General features: G+C 43.6%; 2 protein-coding genes across 8 annotated transcripts in view; one reads left to right on the forward strand and one right to left on the reverse strand.

Moving 5' to 3' along the window:
- The window catches only part of Mbtd1 (mbt domain containing 1), a 68,316-nt gene extending 62,629 nt beyond the window's left edge, over window positions 1-5,687 (forward strand). For all 7 annotated transcript variants that reach the window (XM_057773675.1, XM_057773679.1, XM_057773673.1 and 4 more), the window contains one exon: window positions 2,576-5,687. In XM_057773675.1, coding sequence (XP_057629658.1) covers window positions 2,576-2,694 — 119 coding nt within the window. In that variant the 3' untranslated portion in view covers window positions 2,695-5,687. The remainder of the gene's footprint in view (window positions 1-2,575) is intronic.
- Window positions 5,688-6,514: 827 nt separating this feature from the next.
- Window positions 6,515-12,294, reverse strand: LOC130877323 (nucleoside diphosphate kinase B). The gene is made up of 5 exons (XM_057774486.1): window positions 12,116-12,294; window positions 11,785-11,914; window positions 9,325-9,426; window positions 7,917-8,029; window positions 6,515-6,728 (listed from the first exon to the last, which is right to left on the reverse strand). Exons 2-5 carry the CDS (start codon window positions 11,908-11,910, stop codon window positions 6,611-6,613), a joined length of 459 nt encoding a protein of 152 aa, XP_057630469.1. The 5' UTR covers window positions 11,911-11,914; window positions 12,116-12,294; the 3' UTR covers window positions 6,515-6,610.
- Between the last annotated feature and the right edge of the window lie 5,384 nt (window positions 12,295-17,678).

Genomic DNA, 17,678 nt, shown 5'->3' on the forward strand with positions numbered 1-17,678 from the left:
AGAAAGGATGATACCAGGCGGGCTTTATTTTCGTTTTCATGAAAAGTGAAAGTTTGCATTTAAAACATTCCATATCTGAGTGAATGTTTCACCTTTATCTTGAGTGGTTTTAAAGTACATCATTTCCATATTTTAGCATGATTCTACTCCAGATACTTGTTTTAAGTATAAATGCATACAGCTTTAGGGTGTGCTTTAGAACCTCAGCTTTATCTTTCTTACATAAAAACACATCCGTTTGAGTGAAACATCTTTGATCTTGAAGCATGGTGATTCCCATTCATTTAGCCATCTAATCATCGTATAACAAGATAACATTCAACCTTTTATTGTGGGTACTGCACCTTTAATGAAATGTGGGTTTTGTTTCAGTGTTTATCCTTGTGATAGTACTAAAATGTTCGTAATACTTACTGCATGTTGGTTAGATCTGAAATATAGCTATTGCATATTTGCTAATGTTCATTAGAACATATTTTTATTAAGCAAAGGAAGAACTATACAGTTGCACATGCTTTGCCTTTCAACAGTATGTTGTTTCTTTTGCTCTTACTATTCACAATATATTCACTTTTTTGTCTTTGGACTATCAAGTTTTCAATGTCGATATCAAAATAGGAACCAAAGTAAGATGAATTGTCAACTCTCAAAACATTATTCCTTACACTTGGTAAATGAGACATCAGAAGTGCTAGCTGATGGTACATGCCTTTAATCTGAGCTTCAGGAGTTGGACCTATGTGAGTTCAAGGCTAGTCTCTACCATCAACATAGTAAGTTTCAGGCCAACCAGAGCTACATAGTGAAGCCTCATCTCAAAAATACAGATAAGGCCGGGCGGTGGTGGCGCACGCCTTTAATCCCAGCACTCAGGAGGCAGAGACAGGCGGATCTCTGTGAGTTCGAGACCAGCCTGGTCTACAAGAGCTAGTTCCAGGACAGGCTCCAAAACCACAGAGAAACACTGTCTCAAAAAACCAAAAAAAAAAATAAAATTAAAAAAAAAAAATACAGATAAGACTGGGTTTTGTATATCTTTGTTGATTTTATTATACAGTATGTAGTTGATCCTGGCCTCAAACTCTTGATCTACTTGCTTCAGCCTCCAGACTGCTGGGACTACTGGTGTGAGCCAGAACACTTGGACTGGGAGAGAGGTCATTAATTTTTAAAGAAATCTTCAAAACTAAAATCAGTACACAGAGTCTGGAAGTGTAGCCCAGAGGTAGAGTACTGACCTAGCATACACAAAACTAAATTCAGTCCCAGCACCATGAAAAATAAAATAAAATAATGCTGGACAAAATGATGTCACACACCTGTAAACTAGCACTTGTAAGGAAGTGCTAGGCCGGAAGATCACAAATTCTAAGTCAATCTGAGCAATGTAGCAAAGATCCTGTCTCAAACTTCAAAAGGGTGCCTGGTGGGGCTGAAGCTCTTGAGTAGAGCACTTGCCTAATGTGCCCAAGGCCCTAGGGTCAATTTCCAGCACAAGGAGTAAGGGCAGAAGGAAGGAAGGAAATTAAGTTATGTTCAGGGATTTTTATTTCACATGCAGGCTCCCTTCGTTCAGTTATCTGTTCTAATATAGTACTAAACTATGCACATAACGTGTGTGTATTTGTAGAGAAAAAGAGAGATCATATGTACTGTACGCTGTATTTTTTCCAGTACATACATACATTCATACATACATACATACATATTAATAAAGCTAATTTGAAAATTAGGTATATTAAAATAAGTTTACTGTGCTGGCTTATACCTATAATTTCAGCACTTGTAGTAGGCTGAGACAGGAAGCCAGCCTGGACTACATGAGCCCTTGTCTCAATAAAAAGAAATTAAAGAAAAAAATCATAGGGCCCAGGTAAGAGGAGGGAGGCATAGCTGGTGACCTCAGATTTATCAAAACTGAGATGGCTAAAGAAATGTTAGCTAGATGTGGTAGTGTATACCTAGAATCCCAGCCCTCTGGAGGTGGAGGCAGGAAGAGCACAAATTCAAGGCCATTTTGGGCTACATAGGCAGGCACTATCTTGTTGAGTATTATACCTCCAAATGTACAAGAAATATGTTGGTTTCTATAGGTATTGACATAAAAGTGAATATTTAATTCTAAGAATTTTCAATTATTTTAGTTAAACACTGTTACTTGAGCATTCTATTGGAGATCATCCACTGTGTTGTGTCCATTGTGCATCATTGTTCCTTTCCTAAACATTTATTAATTGACAGTAGACTTTAAAATTAGAATTGAGAGGTATAGCCCAATGGTAGAGTATTTGCCAACACTTATGCAAGGCCCTAGAAACATACACACAAAAAAAAGTTAATATCTTTTAGGCCTTTATTATTTTTGTTGTCTGTTTTATAGTACTGGGGTCAAGTCCATCACCTCATGTGTGCTAGGCAAGCATTCTACCCTTGAGTTCCACCTAGCCTTCCATGGTTTCATCTTTATAGGTATTGAAGAAATGACATCTTCTTAGCTGTAAAATAGATAGAACATGAACAGCCCAGGGCAGTCCAAAAGACTTGGTAACATCCTGTGCATTTCTGTCTCATACAGTGACCACGTCACAGCTGAAGGAGGAGCTGCTAGATGGAGAGGATTATAGCTTCCTCCAAGGAGCATCTGACCAAGAAAGCAATGGCTCTGCCACCTTCTACATCAAACAAGAGCCATGAGGTGGCTCAGAAACTAGGAGTGGAAGGGACTGTTTTACAGGACAGATTTGTCGTCATCCAGCTGTACAGCAGGCTATTCTACTGGGACATTTTGCTAAATACAGAAAAGTTCAGTTCCAGATTTTTCAGGTGGGGGGGGAAACTATTTTGGTGGGGAGGGAATTTTTCAATTTATAAAGATGGACGATTTTTGTGTTGTATTTGAAGCTTTTGAAAGAATTTTGTAATATTTTCCAAGTTTGGATTTATGTGCATTGTTAACAAGAACTGAAATTCTAACTTTTTTGGTAAGATTAAAGTTTAGGTAGCAGGATTGAAGGAAATGATTAAGAAGGATATAGCTGTAAATGCGAATGAACTGTCATTACAAATGAACCTTCTTGGTACCTGTTGGGAGATTTTTGAATTTTAGAGTTAGGCCAGTCACATCTCCAGCTTCCTTTGCTGCAGAAATATGCAACTGAACCCCTCACAGAGGGCTCATCACCACGTAGATCATGGAAGGGGTCATTAACTGTGCTCGCTGATACTTTATCGCAGCCCATTTAAATGTTTGTACAGAAATTTTTTCATTCTGCTAAAATTTATTTGGAGTTGTATATGAAACTAGAACTCTGGATACTTTTATATGCTCTCCTTCAAGTAAAAATGATAAAGTTTCTAACACTAGAGTGTTAAACTGGAATGGTTGACAGATACCAGGATCTCAGTCTACATAAGGGGTCAGGGAAAATTAATATTTTCCCAAGTTTATTCTATTTTCCTTGCTAAAGAATAAAGAACATCCCATGAAAAAGATATTCTTATCAAACCTCTGCCATTTCCCTCCATCTGAGAGCAACTTGATTGCTGTAACCACCCCTGAAAGCAGATGTTCTGTATTACCAATAGAATCAGATAAAAAAAAAAATTGTTTAGATTTCAGATCATTCCAGTTCCACTTTGAACTGTCCTGGATTTGTTAGAAACTTACTGAAAGAAAACTTTAATTTTAAAATTCCATATACACACACATATTGACTTATCTTTAATTGTAGGCAGAATTTATTTTAACAATAACTGATTTTGACCATTTTAAACATTCCCTATTTTAAAATTCATGTGACTTCCTTTAAAAAATAGGATAAAAGGGTAAATTGGTGAAAGGTTTGCTCTCTGCATTTTTCTACCCTTCTACCGAGTTGTGACTGAATGAGCGCTCTAGAATTTACCAGTGAGGTTCATAAACTAAACTCTCAGGAATTCATTGCATCTGTTCTAGAAGTGCTTCTGGGTCTGAGCCTGGCCTCTTCAGAGTGGTAATACTGCCCATCTCCTCTGGAAAATAGGCAGGGCTAATGAGAAGTTAATCAAAATGATTAACCTCTGCAGCCCTACAGCCTATGGAATGCTTTAAAAAACGCTAATGGAAAACCCCAGGAGACATTTTAGGTGAGATTTTTGTTTGACTTTTAAATGCATAGAACGTTAAAAACCAGCAATTTATTTTCTAAAATATTGCTCTACTTTTGGGAATAATAGCATTGGTAATACGCACAGGTTTACCTCATTCTATGCAAGAGGGGTTAATAACGTAAGGTTTTGTAGTAGCTACTGGAAGTAAAATGTGTTACTTTATAGTGTAAAAATGTATGGAATCGCATGTCACCATTTCTTAATACTGACTCTGGGGGCTAAATGCAGATCACATCAATGCAAGTCGAATCTCGTGTCAAATATATGTGAATTCAGCTGTAAAATTACTGGATATTTATCTTAAACAAGATTGCTGAGGGGGACCTACTGTAAATGTGACATCCTCGCACTTCCCAGATCTTTGAAGGATCTTCCCAGGAACTTAAAACCTAGAAGAGGTCCAAAGCAAATGTTATAGTCTTTATTCTCAGGCTCAGTGGATTAAATCCAGGACTGTGCTTCCATGGTAGCAGCACAAGAAGCCTGTTGTATGGGGTGCGCTCCTCATAGCTTAGGTGTAGGAGTTCTCCAAGGAAGGAACTGTAAGCCAGGAAAGATGTGATTTCATGCCAGCCAGTCCTGGTAATTAGTTCTGTGAAATGCTTATTTGTAGCCAGGTTCTACAAGCTTCCAATTCTACACCAAAACCAGGCTTGGCGTGTTTAGAATCCCCACCTATATTCATTAAGTGTTATGTTCACCAAGAGTGAGGGTTGTTAGGACTTGTTAGTCTAAACACAACCCAGAGCCCTCTTTTTGTTAAGACCCTCACTCCTGCTGCTAACAAAGAATGTTAACCAGAGGAGACTTCCATTGTAGCCATAATTACTGTTTGTCATACAGCTCAGTACCCCTGTTCTCTTTCAAAGTTTAAAATGTACTGCTGACCTTGGGTTTGTTTTTGTTTTCCTGTTAGGAGCCTGGGAACTTTTAGTAGTTTAAACTTTTTAACCTTTTCCTTGCTGTGTATGAGGAAAGCTAAAGCTGTTATCAACTTTTTATTCTGCGGATACTAACACGGGTTTTCAGTGTTTGTTTGTTTTTATTATTATTAATTTTGTGTGATGTGAATACCCTCGCCCATCAATATTTGTATTATGGTGCTATATATTTGGTAATGATCCTTTAATATTGGGGAGGGATTTTAAAAATACTGTGATTAAACTGGGTATCTTCCTTTGATTTTCATATTTTAAATAAAGCCACAGTCATTTATACAAAATAAAATAAAAATGCATCTGTCCCTGGGCAACTTTTCAAGGACAGAGGCCAAAGTAAAGTACATAAGGTTTTTACATCATTTCTGTGTGCGTTTGATATATAGATCAATATCTGGACAAATTTAATCTTTTATTTTCTGGTAACTTGTGATCACTGAGGAAGTGTTTGAAGCTTTCTCATGAAATGTACATAGCGTGAAAAATCCCTTCAGAGAAATTTATGTTCCTTTCATTTTTACCAAACTGCAAATTTTCAGCATGGATGTGAAAAGCATTAAAATTATAACTTTGTGTACAAGATGAAAATAATTCACTAAATTTGCCCTTTTTTACACAAAATAAAATGTTAAAGTTAAGCATTATCAGTTTTTTCAACATTTATCAAGGAGTGTGGGTGGATGTGCTATGGTGACATGTGGAGACAACTTGCAAGTCAGTTCTTCCACATGTGAGTCTTAGAGTGGGCCTGAGGCTGTCAAAACTCAGCAGCAAGCCCTTTCATTTTATGTGTGTTTTTCAAAGCCCAGCTTTCAAGAGCTGATTCTTTTCACTGTGAGATCCGAGAATTAACTAATCGGGCTTACCATATATACTCTAACCTCTCCCTGAGACCACTTGCAATTAGGCAGAGTTATATAGCAAGTGGTAGAGTGGCTGTGCAGTCAGCCTCCCTCCCTCCCTTTCCATGAGAGTATGAACAACAGCAGGATGGTCCTTTAGCTGAGCTCCCCAAGATGGCCATTGCTGCCTCAAGAGTCAGAATACAAAGTAAAGGAGGAGAGTACTGTGAGGAGGAATTTCCCACCGTCCAACAGGCACCACTTCTGACCTGTACACCAGACTACACATGCAGTCTTTAGGAGGGAATAAAGCTTCAGGCTGGGAACTAATTAATTGCTCGCTCTTTAACCTGTGTCTCGAGACTTTCTGCTAAGTAACGGAAACATAAATCTGACCTGCTTGACTTTGTTTTACTGTCGCTACATTTTCACACACCCATCTTGCAGAAATATACATTTCTCTATTAGCTAATGATCTCTAGCTTATTCTTCACAGTAAATAAGACTACTTTGTTTAATGCCATTATAATCATGGGACAGAATCACTTTTAGTTCTAGCAAATGAGCAAAGGACACTGCATCCAGTTCCAAAGTCTTTATTGTTTTAGAAAAGATGATCCATTCTGTGGAATGAAGAGTTGTGCCCAGGGATCCATCAGTAATGCTGAGAACCGTCCATCTCTACTCATATACCCAGTCATGAGCACAAGACTTGTAGTCAACCAGTTCTTCAGGCTTAAACCATAGACTGATCTCTTTCTCTGCACTTTGCACTGAATCACTGCCATGAATGATGTTCCTAAAAAAGAAAGCTCATTTATTATAGTGTATTACAGTGCCAGAGTCCATTTAATAGGTAACAGCAAAGGGCAGACACTGAATGATTACATGCCCCCAAGAATCCCAAAACCAACTGTAGGGCTGAGAATGCTGTGAAATCCATTAGACAGGACTGAAGAGACAAACGGTTAACACTTGTTGCTCTTGCAGTTGCCGAGGACCCAGGTTTCAGTTCACATGGTGGCTCGCAACAATGCATAACTCAGTTCCAAAGCATCTCACATATGTAAGCAGAACACTCAGAAAAATCTTTAAATATCACACCAAAATTTTTTTAAAAAGCTATAAAAGTGCCCAAACAAAGAGCCGTACGTCCAAGTTTTCCCTTCAAGAGTATTTATAACCCAAGATTGCTACAAGTGCCAAAGAAAAGTTCCTTCTGAAAAATAGAAGCAGGCAAGCTTCCAAATCAAAAGCCAGAAAAAAGCCAATCCTGATTTTTTTTTTTCCCTTGGGGGGAGCTAGTCTCAAATTTCCTATGCAGCTTAAAATGACTGAACTTTCTGATTTTCCTGCCTCCCAAATGTGCCAGCTTATCTAATTTACATAGGCTGGAAATTGAACTCATGGCCTCCTTCATGCCAGGCAGGCAGTCTACCAACTAAGCTACAGCCTCAGCCCTCTGCATTGTCTTTGGTTGGTTGGCTGGCTGGCTGGCTGGCTGGCTGGTTGGTTGGGTTTCTGTGTAGCTCTGGCTGTCCTAGAACTCTGCTTACAGACCAGACTGGCCTGGACCTCCGTGATCTGCCTGCCTCCCAAGTGTGGATTAAAATCATACATTTTCTTAATTAAAGTGATTTGCAAACCATTGCTTATTAGTAACAATCCTTTTATTGCATCTGAATCTACAAAGTTTGGGTACAAATTATGGCTTAGGAAAACTCAGAGGGTTAGGTTTCACATGGTGAGAGGTTAAACCCTGTTTCCCACGTAGAAACTATCACATGAAGCTCTCTGTACAGTGTCTCAATTACAAATTTTATTTTAAACAATCATTCATGGAAGTGTTTAGTGATAATTTCCATGTTGTATTTTCAGGTTTTTGTGAACTTGGGGTATGCCCAAAATGTTGCATGCTCCACTTCGAGTTAAAAGTGTATTCCCTTCCCTCTCTTAACACACACACACACAACACACACACACTTACCTGCCAACTTGAATGCAAAAATCCCCTCGAATGGTGCCTGGCTTAGAATCAGCTGGATTGGTCTCTCCCAGCATCATTCGGCCTGTCTTCACCACATTGAGCCCCTCCCAGACCTTGACAGAAAAAAAAGTTACTGAAACAGAACCATTAAGGACACTGACTTATGACATTGTGGTCAGATAACCTCAACAGAGCAAGAATCTATGTTTTAAATTCACTTCACAAGTAGGGCATAGGAAAAGACTACTCAATTTGAGGTAAACAAGTTACAAGGTCTGGAGAAAGATTAGTAATCAGTGGACAGGGCCTCCCTGGGAAAGCAAGATGGCATTGCAGGGAAGAGAAGGAAAGGGCTAGCCTAGGAACTGGAAATACTCTTAAACAATTTCAGTGTCTTTCCTTACACTCTGTGATCATCCTCAGGGGACACCAAAACCACCCAGAAGACACTACACCCGGAGGGCAGAGCCAGAGAATTTTTGCACTACAGATTATATACTTTAGAAATACTTGTCTAGGGCCGGGCGGTGGTGGCGCACGCCTTTAATCCCAGCACTTGGGAGACAGAGGCAGGCGGATCTCTATGAGTTCGAGGCCAGCCTGGTCTACAAGAGCTAGTTCCAGGACAGGAACCAAAAGCTACAGAGAAATCCTGTCTCGAAAAGAAATACTTGTCTAGGGATCTGGGTGGGGTGGAGCACGCCTTTAATCCCAGCACTAGGGAGGCAGAGGCAGGTGGGTCTTCGTGAGATCCAGATCCGAGGCCAGCCTGGTCTACAAGAGCTAGTTCCAGGACAGGCTCCAAAGCTACAGAGAAAGCTTGTCTCGAAAAAAAAAAAATTTAAAAAAAGAAAAAAAGAAATCTTGTCTAGGTCTAGGAAGCACCGCAACACTGCAGTCAAAAGTGCCTGGCACACACAGTGCTTCCTTGAAAGCCTATAGAGATTGTCTTAGACTCTTTTCACAGCTCGTGTTTGTTCGAGCAGGGTTTCTCTGTTCTGGGACTCACTCTGTGGACCACACTGTCCTCCAACTCATAGATCCTCTGCCTCTGCCTCCCAAGTGCTAGGATTAAAGGCCATCACCACACACCACCATTAGCTATGTGTGTACACACATGCACAAATACCGGTGCCTACAGAGACCAGAGGCATGAGTTACAGGTGGTGTGAGCCAGCTTGTGTGGGTGCTAGGAACCTAATTCCAGTCCTTTGCAAGAGCAGCGTGAGCTTTACCACTGAACTATACATCCCAGAGTCTTTCAGAAGTCTGATTTTACCCCACACACACAATGTCTAGTTAACTAACTCCTGACTATGTATAACCCCAGTACTCTAGGCAGACTTGTAGGTGAGTCTGGGCCACACAGAGGACAGAGTAATCCCGTTAGTCCCTAACAAACACTCACCATGGCCACCACGGGACCCGAGTTCATGTACTTCACCAGCCCTGGGAAGAAAGGACGGTCTTTCAGGTCAATGTAGTGCTGCTTCAGGTGTTCCTCAGAAGCCTGGCAGATAGAGGGTTCCATCAGGGAACAAACTGGAAAGGATTAAATAGGACTGTCCCACCCAATGGGTGGGAGTAGGCGCTCCAACATGACAGGTTCTTAATTTCAGGTTTGGTTGGTATTTTAGTACATTCGAAAGGATTCATGCTATAAAACTGACACCATTATGGCAGAAAAAAAAACCATAAAGATACCCTTGAGCTGGGAATACAGCTCAGTGGTAGAGTGCTTGCCTAGCATATAGAAGACCTTGTGTTCAGTCTTCCGCACCAGTCTTTAAAAGGAGGATGACTATGGGAATGCAAGTGAGGAAAAAGTGCAGGCTAGTAGACCTGAGTCTGAATTTCCCAGAACCTCCCACCCAGAGATGAGAGATAAAGACAGTAGTTGTCCTGGACGCTCAGTGAGCAAGAGCCAACAAGACGGACCAACACACAACACACCATGCACAAGACAAAAAGAGCAAGTGTTTACATGAGCTGTGCGCGATAGCTCATGACTGTAATCCTAGACTGTGGCAGGGGAATCACAAGCTCAAAGCCAGCCCGAGATAGAGATCTTGTCTTAAAAAATTAAAAGACTCAGTCAGACGGTGGTGGTGCATACCTTTAATCCCAGTACTTGGGAGATAGAGGCAGGCAGATCTGTGAGTTCCAGGAAAGCCAGGACTACACAGATTCTCTAGTATTGTCAGTGATGGTAAGGATACAGAACACTAAACAAGTAATTTGAGGCAAGATTTAGAAAGTGAAATGTTTGCTAAATCTTCCAGATAACAGATAACCTCAGGTTCCCCTCATCAAGTGATTCTAAACATTTCAGATAATAACTTTTTTTTTTTTTTTTGGTTTTTCGAGACAGGGTTTCTCTGTGGTTTTTTGGAGCCTGTCCTGGAACTAGCTCTGTAGACCAGGCTGGTCTCGAACTCACAGAGATCCGCCTGCCTCTGCCTCCCAAGTGCTGGGATTAAAGGCGTGCGCCACCACCGCCCGGCTAATAACAAACTTTTAAGGTTGAGTATTTTGCCTGCATGTGTGCCTGTCCCAGAAGGCCAGAAGATACCAGGTCCCCTGGAACTGGTTAGAGATGTTTGTGAGCCACCATGCAGGGCTGGGAATCAAACCCGTGGCCTCAAGAAGTACTCTTAGCTGCTGGGCCAGCTCTCCAACCCCAAGCAATCTTTGTTTTGTTTTTGGAGACAGGTTCTGTGTAGTCCTGATTGGCCTGGAACTTGCTGTATAGTCCAGGCTGTCCTCAAACTCAGAGATCTGCCTGCCTATGCTCCTGAGAGGTTTTCCTAATTATGTGTGTGGGTGTTTAGCCTGGATGAGTATCTTTCCATCCTTTGCATGTCTCATGCCCATTGAGGCCAGAAGATGGTGTCAGATCCCTTGAAACTGAAGTTTCAGTTCTGAGCTGCCATGTGCGTGATGGAAATTAAACCCGTCTTCCAGAAGAATAAAGTGTTTTAACCTCTGAGCCTTTTCTCCAGTCCCAAGAACTAAATTGATGCCCTTTATTAAATTTCCGTATTTATTAAAAAGTAATCTTTTAGCTGGGCAGTGGTGGTGCTTCCTTTATCCCAGCATTTGGGAGGCATAGATGATCTCTGAGTTCGAGGTTAACCTGGTCTATAGAGTTAGTTCCAGGATAGCTAGGACTATATAGAGAAACCTTGTCCCATGGAGGGAAAAAAAAAAGCAACTGTTTTTTTCTTTTTTTAGACTGGGTCTCAGGCCCAGGTGTTAGCCAAGGGTAACCCTGAACGACTGAACCTCTTAACTCCACTTTCCGAGTGTCAAGATTACGTACTGCTACCACACCCTACTGTTTATGCGGGGCTGGGGACGCATCTCACTAGGCACTATACCAAATGTGAACTACAGCTTCAGCTGGGGGCCACATACATAAAAAATAGTTACTATCACACTGCAAGGAGGGATGCAGCCTTAATACCTCCGTGATCCCTAAGTTTCCGCTAAAGCACCAAAGGATTGCAAGACCCCACCCACCCACCCCAGGCTGACTCCGTGCCGCCCCAAGAAGAGTGGAGGCCCTTCGCAAGGCAGCTAGGACCTGGGCAGGACCAGGACGCACAGCGGGAGGAAAGCCAAGCCAGAGTCACGTTACCTCCGCTTAACCTTCCCAAGGGCGTCTGTCCTCCCCAGCCTGGGAAAGGGCCAGCGGGTCACTACCGACTAATGGGGGCCGAAGGTGAAAAGGACTCTCCTGGGAGCGAAATCAGCCACGAAGCCTGACTCCAATTCCAAAAGGCAACGCGGATAAACCACTGGAGGGAGGGCAAAACACCCGAGACCCAACAACAACAGAGGGGTAGGGGGTGAAGGGGTGCGTTACCCGAAGGAACTTCATGGCCACCAGGCGGAACCCCTTCTGCTCGAAGCGCTTGATGATCTCGCCCACCAGGCCGCGCTGCACGCCATCTGGCTTGATGGCAATGAAGGTACGCTCGAGGTTGGCCATGGTCCTACCAGGGGAAGAAATGCAGTCGATGAGGCCGGGCCGAACCAAGCGGGCCCGGGAGGCCACGTGGGCTCCCGGCACCTCCGCCGCTGAGGAGGACACGTGGCTTTCCGGGTACTTCTTCCCCACCCGAGAGGCCCAGGAAGAGGACCGTGGTAGCCAAATTTGGGGTGATGTTGGAGTGGAGAGTGTATCCCAGCCTTACCGAAAGTTAGTTGGCTGGACGGCCGGTGTGAGCGATGAGCGATGGGAAGAAAGAGCAGAGGGACCACCAGGCGGGCGCGGGGCAAGGAAGGAGGGGTGCAGGGCGGGACGAGGAACGTCACAACCCGGAGGAGCTGCTGCCCAACCCGGGAAGTTCAGCCGGTCCGATCTGCCAGTCGTCTGTGTCCCCGCCCAGCGGCCTGTGGTGCATTCCCTCGCCTTGCAAGGCTATCGAGGACTGAGAGGCAGGAAGTGATTTGTTCCCCACCCAGGTCGGCCTGCACTTTGCTTACTACGGGCTCCAACACCAGGAACCTGCTACTGGTCCTAAATTCTTTTTCCTGGAGACGTACGCATTCAGCCTTCTCTGCGGCACCAACGCCCAGCTAAACCCTCCCTGCCCTAGGGAGGCAAATCTTTTCCACCTTTGATTCAATCCTCTATCTCTCTCTGCTTGAGTTTTTAGCCTTCCTCATCCAAAATGACAGCTTCCCTAGGAGCCAGTCCCCTCAGTCCCCTCCTCAGAAGGCCATCTGTTCAGGTCGCTGTCTCAGAATGACTTTCCAATTCCTAAGACAACCCACTTTGACTCCAGGATCTGCTCCCTGCTGTCTGTCTCCCCGCCTACCTTTCCAGCCTCCATCAGCTACCCTGTTCCCAACCAGAGACTGGGGATCGCTGCCCACCCAGCACTATCCTCTTAAACACGAGCCACTCCTGGCAAGCGACTAGAGTTTCCAAAAGTTGACAGCCTACCTGTACTTCACAGAGAATTCAAGGCCAGCCTGGTAAGTTTAGTACATTGTACTCCGCCTCAAAATAAAAGAAGCAAAGCCAGGTGTGATAAACGAGAGCTGCCTGTAACGCTAGCATTTGGAGGAGGGAGGCAGGAGGATCAGAAGGAGTTCAAGGACAGCCACTGCTACACAGTTCAAAGTCAGCCTGGTCTATGTTTCAAAATATACAATATGAGGTGTTGGAGAGATCGCTGAGCAGTTAAGAGCACTTGCTGCTCTTTCAGAGAACCAGAGTTCAGTTCCCGACATGCTCACACTTAGGTAACTCAATACTGTTAACTCCAGTTTCAGGGGATCTGATGCCTCTCATCTCAGGGACAAGTGTCCCCATGCACATACCCACACACCTGCACATAATTAAGAAGAACGAAAGAAGCCAGACATGGTGCCAAATGCTTTCATGGTCTGGTCTACAAAGTGAGTACCAGGCCAACTAGAACTGTTACACAGAGAAACCTTGCTTCAAAAAACCAAAAAATAAGAAATATTTTTTTTTAGCTAGGCAGAAGTCTCATATGCCTTTAATCCCAGCACTTGGGAGGCAGAAGAAAGTGGATCTCTGAGTTTGAGCCCAGCCTGGTCTTCTGAGTGAGTTCCAGGACAGCCTGGGCTACACAGAGAAACCTTGCCTTGGAAAACCAAAATAAGAAATGAACAAATCTTTGAGAAATACATCCATAACAAGGGGCCAGAGGCGGAGTTCCTTCAGTGTTTACCTAGCAAACACAGGTCCTGGGTTAACCCTTGGCACCACATAAACTGAGTACGGTGCTACATCCTTGGCTACTTTGGTATTAGAGACCAGCTGGACTACACGAGATTGAGCTGTGTGGCACGCACACAGCCTTAGGACCAACCTCCAGTATTCCGAACAGACTCTATGTTCTGAGAAGCCAGGCCAATCGACTTGCAGACATTCCTTACCTCCTGTTTTCTCTGCAAACTACCAGTCACCCTGAATGTCCCCACCCCAATGTCCTGTCCACATCTGCTTCATTTCTGTGTCCAGACCGAAAAAGAAATAAATGAATAATTTTTTTTAAAAAAAAATATACAGTGCCTTGAGCACTCTATGAACCATCTGCCTCTTCTCCCAGTAGGCTTGGAGCTTGAACTGGGGCCATGAACATCTGCGGTAAGAGGCTTAGGGTGTTGCCCCAAACACTGAGACTGGCCTCCAGATGAGTCAAAATGTCTAAAACCCTCCTCCAACTCCATCCCATCCCCTCTGGCTAAAGACCTGTTCAGACTGAGTATCTCTCTGCTCTCTGACCATTAAGATGAGCAATTACACTCTAAATTCCCTTCATTCAGACTTGGCACTGGGCACCTCGCCTACATTTTCCTTTTTTACCCATCAAGCACTGTGGTTTGGGATGACTCTGGCCCTGGTTTAATGTAGAGGATATATCCTGCTTTAACGGTGCCCTGCTTCTCTGAAGGAACCAGCTAGCCCTTCTCTCGTGTTCTCTATGACATCAATACAACAGCGCTCACTACCTGAGATGGGATGTCAGGAGCCGGCTGGCCTCCAGGCTGACCACCTGTAACTAATCAGGTGGATAACGGCGCATCCTACCTCATCACCATCCCAAACCTCAGTTAACACTGGCGATGTTTGGCACCAGCCCTCACTCTAGAGCCATTTCCTTTCTTCTCAGTCTGAAGCACACTCTAGTTTGCTCATTAAAAACAAACAAACAAAAATAAACCACTCTATCTGCCTGGTCGGTCTGCTAGTTAGTTTTCTGAGATAGTCTCACTGCATAGTCCTGGCTGAACTACACTTGTCTGGCCTCAAACTTGCTGCAATCTTCCTGCCTCTTCCTCCTAAATGCTAGAATTACAAGCATGTACCACCATACTCTGGTTTTAGAGTTAACAAATGTCAACAGTCCTGACAGTCTGGAAACTGCGCTGGATGCTATCTGTTATGGAATATTATTTTAAGATGTGTTGCCAAGCAGTAGTTTAATCCCACCTTTAATCCCAGCACTGAGAAGGCAGAGACAGGCAGATCTCTGTGAGTTTGAGGCCAGCCTGGTCTACAGAGTGAGTTCTAGGACAGCCAAAGCTACACAGATAAACCCTGTCTAGAAAAATATATTTGTTACATTCATTTAAACTGTGGAACATTTGTTTAATGGTGCAATGATGTGTTGCATTCTTTTATGTTGCATTTCTTTAACTCTGTGAAGCTGTGTTACTTTGCCTGCCTAGAAGACCTGATTGGTTTAATAAAGAGCTGAATGGCCAATAGCTAGGCAGAAGAGGGAAGGGCAGGGCTGCCAGGCAGAGAGATTAGAGGGAGAGATGTAGGAGTAGATCTAGCAGCAAGAGAAGGAAGAGGACTGGAGGGGCCAGGCACCCGCTACACAGCAAGACAAGGAGTAAGAAATAAAGATAGATATATAGGGATAGAGAAGGTAAAAGCCCAGAGGCAAAAGAAAGACAGCATAATTTAAGAAAAGCTGGCAAGAAACAAGCCAAGCAAAGGCCAGGAATTTATAAGAAATAAGCCTTTGTGTGACTTATTTGGGTGCTTGGTGGTGCCCTGCCCCCAAAAGAGCCAAAGAATAAAAAACAACCAACTATAGTATCTGTCCAGTAAAGAGCCATTTACCCCAAGTCAGGACACATACCTCCCTACCCTACAGTAACAGTCACTAACACTTCCTCTGACAACTGATGGTCCCAGGCCTACAAAAGACAAGGCTTTTCTTTTCAATTGATATTTATTGAGCTCTACATTTTTCTATGCTCCCCTCCCTGCCTCTCCTTTTCCCCTTCAATCCTCCCCAAGGTCCCCATGCTCCCAATTTACTCAGGAGATCTTGTCTTTTTCTACTTTCTACTTCCCATGTAGATTAGATCTATGTAAGTCTCTCTTAGTGACCGCATTGTTGTCTAAATTCTCTGGGATTGAGGCTTGTAGGCTGGCTTTCTTTGCTTTCTGTTTAAAAACCACCTATGAAGCCGGGCGGTGGTGGCGCACGCCTTTAATCCTAGCACTTGGGAGGCAGAGGCAGGCGGATCTCTGTGAGTTCGAGACCAGCCTGGTCTACGAGAGCTAGTTCCAGGACAGGCTCCAAAACCACAGAGAAACCCTGTCTCGAAAAACCAAAAAAAAAAAAAAAAAAACCACCTATGAGTGAGTACGTGTGATAATTTTTTTTCTGTGTCTGGGTTACCTCACTCAAAATAATGTTTTCTAGCTCCATCCATTTTCCTGCAAAATTCAAGCTGTCGCCGGGCGGTGGTGGCGCACACCTTTAATCCCAGCACTCGGGAGGCAGAGGCAGGCGGATCTCTGGGAGTTCGAGGCCAGCCTGGTCTACAAGAGCTAGTTCCGGGACAGGCACCAAAGCTACAGAGAAACCTTGTCTCGAAAAACCAAAAAAAAGAAAAAAAGAAAAATTCAAGCTGTCGTTATTTTTTTCTGCTGTGTAGTACTCCATTGTGTAAATGTACCACATTTTCCTTATCCATTCTTCAATTGAGAGGCATTTAGGTTGTTTCCAGGTTCTGGCTATGACAAACAAAGCTGCTATGAACATAGTTGAGCATATGTGCTTGTGGATGATTGAGCATCCTTTGGATATGTACCCAAAAGTGGTATTACTGGGTCTTTTCTTTTTGTTTTTTTCAGGACAGGGTTTCTCTGTGGTTTTGGAGCCTGTCCTGGAACTAGCTCTGTAGACCAGGCTGGTCTCGAACTCACAGAGATCCGCCTGCCTCTGCCTCCCGAATGCTGGAATTAAAGGTGTCCGCCACCACCGCCCGGCTTACTGGGTCTTGAGGAAGGTTGTTTCCTAATTTTCTGAGATATTGCCACACTGACATCCAAAGAGGTTGTACCAGCTTGCATTCCCACCAGCAATGCAGAAGTGTTCCCTTTTCCCCACATCCTCTCCAGCATAGTTGTCATCAGTGTTTTTGATTTTGGCCATTGACAAGGCTTTTCTCCTTTGTGGGTAGCTACAACTTTCCAGTTTTTTTTTTTTGTTGTTGTGTTTGTTTGTTTGTTTTTTCAAGATTGGGTTTCTCTATAGCTTTGGAGCCTGTCCTGGAACTTCCTCTGTAGACCAGGTTGGCCTTGAACTCACAGAGAGTACCTTTCTCTACCTGCCAAGTACTGGTACTAAAGGCCCGGGCCACCACATCCAGCTACAATTCCCCATTTCTTCTGAGAGCTCTTATACAAGATGGGCATCTTTCACTTTTTTTTTAAGATAAGATCTTGTATAGTCCAAGCTGGCCTCAAACTATAAAGCTGAGGATGACTTTGAACTTCCGATCCCATCTGCTGAGTGCTGAGATTACAGTGTCACCATGCCTAGTTATGTAGTGATGGATAGAACCCAAGGCTTCATGCATGTCAGGCCATCACTCTCTCTACCAACCAAGCTATATCCCCAGTCTGGGGAGGGAGTGATTCCTGTTTTGATTTATTTTATTTTTTTTTGTTTTGTTTTGTTTTTCAAGACAGGGTTTCTCTGTAGCTTTGGAGCCTGTCCTGGAACTAGCTCTTGTGGACCAGGCTGGCCTTGAACTCACAGAGATGTGCCTGCCTCTGTGAGTGCTGGGATTAAAGGCATGCGCCACCACCGCCCGGCCCCCGTTTTGATTTTTTTGAGACAGGGTCTCACTGTGTAGAGGAGGCTGACCTTGCCTCTTCCTCCTGGGTGGAGGCTCAAACCTCAAAGACAACCACAAAAGTCTCTCTGTGAATGTGAGGCCAATATAAGTAATTTGCATACCATTTAC

Source organism: Chionomys nivalis, chromosome 7, assembly GCF_950005125.1.
Source record: "Chionomys nivalis chromosome 7, mChiNiv1.1, whole genome shotgun sequence".
NCBI lineage: Eukaryota > Metazoa > Chordata > Mammalia > Rodentia > Cricetidae > Chionomys > Chionomys nivalis.

What these genes read in the sequence shown, in the direction of transcription:
- LOC130877323 (XM_057774486.1), bottom strand. Translation starts at nt 11,910, where the DNA reads ATGGCCAACCTCGAGCGTACCTTCATTGCCATCAAGCCAGATGGCGTG. An exon ending in TGGCCATGAAGTTCCTTCGG is followed by an intron (nt 9,427 to 11,784) that starts GTAACGCACCCC and finishes TCTATCTGCCAG; the next exon opens with GCTTCTGAGGAACACCTGAA. An exon ending in CGGGTCCCGTGGTGGCCATG is followed by an intron (nt 8,030 to 9,324) that starts GTGAGTGTTTGT and finishes TTTTCTGTCAAG; the next exon opens with GTCTGGGAGGGGCTCAATGT.